We start from the raw sequence: 7,790 nt of genomic DNA on the forward strand, positions 1-7,790 counted from the left end.
AACTGATAAATATAAAGACCTGGTGATACATTCAAGAAAGAGGTGTCTTGGTCACAATCCTGCAGCAAGTTCCATGTCAGCTGTGTTCATGCATAATGTTTATACACTTCTCCTCCCCACCGCATATCTACATTTGTGTCTATCCATTTCTACTGCATAGTTTTGAATATCTGACAAACTATTTCACAAGAATGTGCAGAACAAATAATCAGAAACAATTAACCATTGAAGGATGATGTATAAGTAATGCCATTCTGTACTTATTAACTGCACTAAACAGAAATCTTTGTAGGAAAAATAGTCTTACAACAATCAATATAATTAACAAAAATGTAAACAGCATATTGTTTTTTTTTTTTTTTTTTGACAGAGTATCAAATATTTGAATGTCTTAAAAAAAAAAAAAAAAAAAAAAGGATTCCCTTATTTGCCTATCACTGTGACAATTACACTGTGCTTTTTTGCTGTTTGAACTGTTTGTCCTTTTTGTCGTTCCCATTCCTCATCATCTTTGTCCAAATCAAAAGTTTCTGGATAAACGGGCAGCTTGTCTTTTGGACACTCCTCATAGTAACTTCGAACGTATTTTCCAACAGACCATCCTTTGTATTCCTCAGGCATTTTGCATTCTAAGCCATTGTAGTGAACATTGTAGTGATGCTTCAACCAGTAGAAAAGATAATGAATGTTGTAATCACATCTCCAAGGATTCTCTCTCAGCCATAGTACTTTCAGAAAGTAAAGATCCTCTAGTACACCATATTCAAAATTCTGCAAGCTGTTGTTTGATAGATCCAGCTCCTCTAAGTTGTTGAGTCCTGAGAAAGCAGCTAATCAACAGAGAGATAATTTATTAAGATGAATTAGAGAAAACGTGCTTATTTGCAACAGAAAATAACTTCTTCATAGTTATATATATTAAGTATATATAAATATTGCTAAAGGCTACAAAAGTACTTCTCGAACACTGAACTTTAGAATATGGCTTGTGCCCTGAGTATTGACATTTGTTCTGAATATGCCAACATTAGGGGAGTTGTACTGCTGATAAAGTTACAAAATGTGTATGACTATGCATGTGTGTAGTATAGGGATGGAGGAGGTAAATGAATGCTTGATTTGCACATAAAATTCTACCATTATTGCAGAAATAGAAATATAGTTGATTACATGTTAGACAAAGTGAAGGCCCAGTAGTTTTTATATGTATGTATGCATTTGTGTATGTATGTATATACAGAGTCTTTAAAATGAATATTTTAAGAATCAGAAGAAAATAAACATGGATCTTCGTAATAACAATTCTGAGTCATATTTCAGAGAGCAGTTCATACTTTTTGCAAGTATACTCAGTTTCACTACATGGCAGAAGGCTTAATTTAAATAAGTTGACTATGTATAATGTTAAACCTCATAAACCTCATTTTACTGATATTACCACTTTCTACGGCTATTTAACTTCTAAAATACTACTAGAGAAGGATCTTATTGCTTCCTTCTTTCTATCTCTCCTTCTTTGTGACTGCTTTCAGAATTAAAAAACAAATACACATCGGCAATAAACAAATTGCTAAACAGGGACACGAGTTGTAATAACTTAAGAGCAATTATATATAGTGATTTTTAATCCAAAATAGTTTAAATACTTTTGGTTTCTCTATTATTTTCTATCCAATATTATTTAATAGAAGCCTCATTATATGACAACTTTTTAGATTTGGCACAGATACTTAAAGGCATTCAATTATTTGGCGTTTTGGTAAATGATTAGCATTCAGTCAATGAAATTATATTTTTGCACTTGGTTGGCTTACTATTAAGAAATAGCAGCTAAAAACAATCTCTCTTCACTGACTTCCACAATTAACACATTTCAGTGCAAACTTTTATGAGTTTGCTACAAAAAGTTAAATTTGCACTAACTTCTGAATTTTTAAATCCCCATGTTTTTTCTCCCCATTTTTGTATATGACAAAGACATTACCAAAGTTTATAATTGATAAAACACAAATAACATTTTAAAGAATATTTAAAAATATTCTTACCAGGATCAATGTAAGCTATTCCATTACTGTTTAGGTTTAATACCTTCAGTTCACTGACATCTTCAAATTCTTTGGATCTTAGTTGTCTAATTTTGTTGTTGGACAAATCAAGTTTAACTATATCTGGAGGTATGTTACCTGGAACTTTCTTTAAATCTTAAAAAAAAAAAAAAAAAAGAAAAGACATAACTCGTGTTAGCTGTAGAGCTGTAGATAATCCTTGCTGCTTAGGTGTCACAGTTGCATTCCACACAGAGCTCAGTCTAGCTTTATTTCTCGGTTTCTTTCACTTTTTTTTTTTTTTTTTTTCCCAATACTTGTGTCAGGATTCAAGATGTTTTTTCTTCCTCTGACTTCTATTGCTTTTTTTCATTTTCATCTTTACATTTCATATAAAAGTTGCTGTCTTCATTAGTGTTTATAGTAAAGCGTCTTTCTATGTTTTACATTTTTATTTTAATAGAACTATACTATCCATTTGCATAGGAATGGGGTAGGTAGTGTAGAATTCATACTATACTAAGGAAAGGTATGTGTGAAATGCTCAATCATTTAGATTAAAAAAAAAAAAAAAAAAAGACAGTAACTATTTAAAGGTACGTTGGTATGTGCACATCTTCCATAATCTAACTATTGTGTACAGTCTTACATCATCTGTTTTCTGTTGCCAAAAGGCAAAATGATCTAAATTTTATCAGCAATAAATGTGTCAGTTATTATAATATTTAGTAACATATGTAGCTGTACTTCTATAACTATAATTTTATAGTACTTAAAATAATATTTAATACTTTGCATTTTGTTTCTATAATCATTATATGTCCAGGCAGCATAGTGGCATTTCTAAGCATTCTGTCTATTTACTTCTTTATCCTACTTGAATTACCAGAGTAGCCAAGCACCTCTCTGTCATCTATATACATACCCTCATGGTGTTTTTTCTTTGAAAGAGTTAGAGAAATAATAGCTTCTTTATGAGTAGTATGGGCACATTGTTGAGAAATGCAACTGTCGTTTGAATCTTCTCAGGATAAGATTAACAAACCTAATCTTCATGGTTTTTGTCTACTAAATATTCTAATCTTGGGCTGTTATTACAGTAAAAAGGATGGTTCCTGGATCTGTGCTGAAATTGGTACTTCTGAGTTTCTGAAGACATCTAATGCATCAGTCATTCTAGAGACTAAAGCAACACATCAGAGACTTCTTGCCTTATATTTGAATTTTAGTAGAGGATTGGTATGATAAATACATGTTTTATAAATATGTAAACATTATAAATGCTCCAATCTGCTTTGTTTGGAGTGTTTCCTGCTAGTGCAGATGTCAGTTTCAGTGCCTATTTATCACGAAAATGAATGCAAATAATGCTTGAATTTAGAAACTTGGAGAGTTTTGCTGTACTGGAAAGCAGATTTTTTTCAAACTACTTTGCAGAAAAGCAAGCAGAAAGTACTTTTGCATCCAACTTTCGGGACTTCTTTCTTTCTCTCTTTTTTTTTTCTTTCTTTTTTTTTTTCTCTCTTTTTTTTTTTTTCCTCTTTTTTTTTTTCTCTTTTTTTTTTTTTCTATTTTTTTTTTCTTTTCTTTTTTTCCCCTTTAATGACCAAAGACATTGGATACTTCAGTTTTGAAGCACTGACCATTCTGACATATCACTGATCTGATGAGATATGAATAAGAAGTTCTTAAAAAGGTGGACATACATATAGTTATATTTATTTTTCAGATGTCTGCTCCATGAACTTTCTGGCATTAACTGGGGTCCTGAGGGACAAAGTGCAGACTTTCTCAAGTCTCCTTAGAGATCCATAGTACTGCTATACTGCTGGTCATTCCATCACCATCACTGAATAACGGGTTATAATCTTTTCTCTCATCTTACAGATCTGGCAGATATTACACCTTGCTTTCTACTCTGAAATCTTGCCCATGTGGATTTACAGGAATTTTTATGTTTTCTCAGGATTTTGAGTGCATTATACTCCTATTTCTGATGAAAATTCCATTGAAATTGTGCATCTGCTGCACACTAATCATATGCAGGGACAAAAAGTACAATGCTTTCATCAAAGACTGCCATATGTTCAGAAAACCCAAATTTCCATGGGATATGTGCATCCAGCTGTCAAGCATATGCACAGTAGATCTGATACTTCCTACAATTGGACTTAGTGTGTGCATACTTCCTACAATTGGACTTAGTGTGTGCATGCTAGACATTCCAGAAGTCCAGGAGTGATATAGTTAGCTCTTGACCTGAAGAAGGGAGTCCCTGTACCCTCTCGTACACTCCTGTGGCTGTTGAAGTAACTATTTATTCATTGGTTATTACTAGAGAAGACAGTAAAGACAGTAATCCTTTTCCTTTTTCTTCTTATTTTATTTTATTTTATTTTATTTTATTTTATTTTATTTTATTTTATTTTATTTTATTTTATTTTATTTTATTTTATTTTATTTTATTTTATTTTATTTTATTTTATTTTATTTTATTTTATTTTATTTTATTTTTAATACTGTGAAACTCCTATGAAACTCCCATGAAGATCAGACCACATTGAAGATTTCTATGAACTTTTTTTTTTTTTTTTAAGTAACATTTATCTTGGCAAAAGTTTTTGAGTATTGTTAATGTAGTCAACTTATCTCTTCTATACAACTAAATGGGAAGAGCTGGAAACTCAGTCTTATATCAGCATTTATATTATATATCATTTTTCTGTACAGATGCACTGTTTACTGGGTACATGAGGCAATGATGATGTAATTAGGATCCTATGAAGGATAGATAAGATCTTACCTACAAGGAAAGGTAGGTGAATATTAAGAAATTAATGAATGTTAGCCAATAGAAAAGCATAACTCATTAATAAAAAGATGTGGTAGCTGCATAGCAAAAGGAATTTAGCAGCGAGAAAAAAATAAAAGCATCAAGACTTTTTTATGACATACATAACAGACAACCCATATAATCAAATATTAAAGTGATTAATGCTTTATATTTAGGTATTGTATCCTTATATTGACTTCTGAGCTTCTCTTTGGCATTAAAGTTCAAGAGTAAGGACAAATAGAAGAGTAGAAAACGTGCTGAATGATACAAGTAGGCAAAACATTCTGCAGTGATCTAGTATTATAGGATATAATTTGCAGAAGTTGTGAGAAAATCCTCCCAGTTTGGGCTACTCCTTGCAATACATTTTATTTCAGATTTTATAATGTTGAAGAACAACTCTCTTCTGAATTGTTTTGTTCTTCGCTTTGTTTCAGTGTGGCATAAAATATGAGAAATATAAAGCATGAATAAATGTGCATTTTTGTGTTGATAAATGCCCCAGCTGGTTTGCCCTTAGGGCTTAACTATGGAGCCTGAGATGCATTTGGGAATGGAATGGATCCAAGTGTCTGAAAAACATTTCTTGAAGGCACTTCAGCTTTGAAATGTTTGTACTGGGAGAAAGAACACAGTGGAGGTATTTCTTTATGAAGAGAAGCATGCAATTTCTTCCCACATTAGAAGAAATCTTGCTCAGAATATATGAGGTTGCAATGGCTCTTCTTTGCAATTAGGTTCCTTTGGGGATTGTAAGCACAGCTGGCTGCTCCAGTCCTGTTTCACAGTTCCCTTTTGTCATTCTTGATATATTTTTGTTTGTACATGGGAAAGAAGAAAATACACTCTGTGCTTCTTTTTATCAGTACAAAAATTTTGGGACAGCTGTAATATGACTGATGAGTATGCTTATGGTTGTAGAATCAGACAGGTGAGGTGCTGGTGCTTTAGTAACTTATGCAGGGGCTTAATTTCATTCCTGTTGATTTTTGTTGTTCAATGAGCATCAAAGAATATTTGTGACAAAAATATTTGCAGTAGAAAAGAGAGAAAAGTAATTAAAAGTATTAGTTAAAGTAAGTCAAGATAATATTGGTACCATATTGTTTTTCTGTAAATAATATATGAAGAAAAGTAGCAAGGGAGATAGAATACGAAAATAATTCATTCAGTTAAAAAGAATGATACAAACCTTTCCTCTTGCAGTTCAGAGTTGGTACAGGAAATACATAGATGTGGCACAAAGAGGAATCAAATTCTGGTTTGACAGGCTTCTCCTGTTTTATGTTCTTAGGGTCCTGTCTGTCCTCTTCACTACATAGCTGTCCAGCTTTTATCTGTTTTAGCTTCTGATTTTTCAGTTCTATTGGGTGCACACACTTGGCATAATTTCCCAAATTCCTGTTTGTTGGAACCTGTAGCATTGTAACAAGAGTTTCTAGTTCACAGTTGCAATGCCAGGGATTATCATAAAGACGTAGGTAGTTTAGATTGGGCATATAAATAAAAATCTCCTCAGATAAAGTCTTGATTTGGTTATGCTGGAGTAAGAGTGTGGTAAGTTTATTCAAACCAAAGAAAGCCTGGCTCTCAATTTTTGATATATCATTCTGCTGTAAATCCAGACTTTTCAATACTTTATATTTAGAAAACATATTATTCTTCAATTTACGAATCCTGTTTCTTGCTAGCAGCATGTGTTTCAAATCCTCAGGCCAATCAGGTGCCACAAAAATCAGTTTTCTTTCCTGACAGTCTAAGTATTTCTCATGAAGATAAGTGTATATATCACACGGTAGGCCTAGGGCATTGCGCTTAACAGTGCTAGATGCTTTCCTTGAGATTCTTTCCCTTTCATTGTTTCTCAAATTCCTACTCCTTGTCTTCCTAAAGTCAGATGCTTTACAAAGAAGTAGAAGTACTATAATAGTAATTACTTGCATCCTGACATTCAGCTAGCACCAGTTAGTGTTTGTGACAACTGGAACGTAAGTTAAAGTTTTTGGTTGTTTCAAACAGTGTTGTTCAGATTTGAGAAGGCACAGCTGAGGTGCGAGGAATCCCTGTGTTGGAAGAAAAATTAAATGTTAGAACAGATGAAACAGGCCTTTTCATGGAGGCTTGTACATAATGTGCAACTTTCAGTCAATTACCCAATCATTACACTACTTGGAGCTTCACAAATATTTCAAAAATGTAATGTCCTATCTCATTTTTTTTGTTTGTTTTACTGTCTGTGGTCTAATGTCATTCATTTTGATAAAACATGGCAAACTGTGGAGACCACTTTCTACCTGATTTTGTTAAAAGAGTCTCATGTTTAGGAAAATGCCATCAGGCTGAATCTTCTTTGTATTAAGTTCATCTAGAAAGATAAGCTTGAGAGAGGAGCTTGAGGCTGATATTTTCCAGCTTGCCAGGTGTTGACCTACTGGAACATATAAAGAGCCAGTCCAGGTAAAGTCATCGAGTGTTCCTATCAAACCTGAGACTTTAAAGTTCATTTGTTTTTGAGTTGTTGCTTTTGAGGTTGAGTCCCATTTTATCCTAACTAGCTTTGCCACTACCAGGTGTCTCTCATGGTCCATGTCAGATAGAAAAAGTTGGCTAGACTGCTCTGAGAAGGACCCAAATACAATCTTTTTCAAAAGCATCTGAGGTTATTGTATGTCATCTGAAGGCAGATGGTGCAAAGGGAACCTGCAGGTCCTGGCAGTGGCCTGCTTCAAACCACTCCCAGGTCTGCCCACCTGAGGAGGCAGAGTGTAGAGGAGTTAGCCAGGAGCTTTTGCATTTCCAGGGAAGCCAAACACAATCACTGGTGATTATTCTTAGGGGAAGACAACCATGCAACCATGTCCAAAATTGCCCTCGTATTGTTAGTAAGATTCTAGCCTATGTTTCCTCCT

The 7,790-nt window shown here is 33.4% G+C and overlaps 1 protein-coding gene across 1 annotated transcript; it reads right to left on the reverse strand.

The window, feature by feature from the left end:
• Positions 1-423: 423 nt before the first annotated feature.
• LRRC17 (leucine rich repeat containing 17) lies at positions 424-6,824 on the reverse strand (the record flags this gene model as incomplete). Its single annotated transcript, XM_084306319.1, has 3 exons — positions 424-830; positions 2,046-2,201; positions 6,074-6,824. The coding sequence occupies 3 exons, from the start codon at positions 6,822-6,824 to the stop codon at positions 424-426; spliced, it is 1,314 nt and encodes a 437-aa protein (XP_084162445.1).
• Positions 6,825-7,790: the final 966 nt, after the last annotated feature.

This window comes from Netta rufina, assembly GCF_964035555.1.
Source record: "Netta rufina genome assembly, chromosome: 1".
Taxonomy (NCBI): Eukaryota; Metazoa; Chordata; class Aves; order Anseriformes; family Anatidae; genus Netta; species Netta rufina.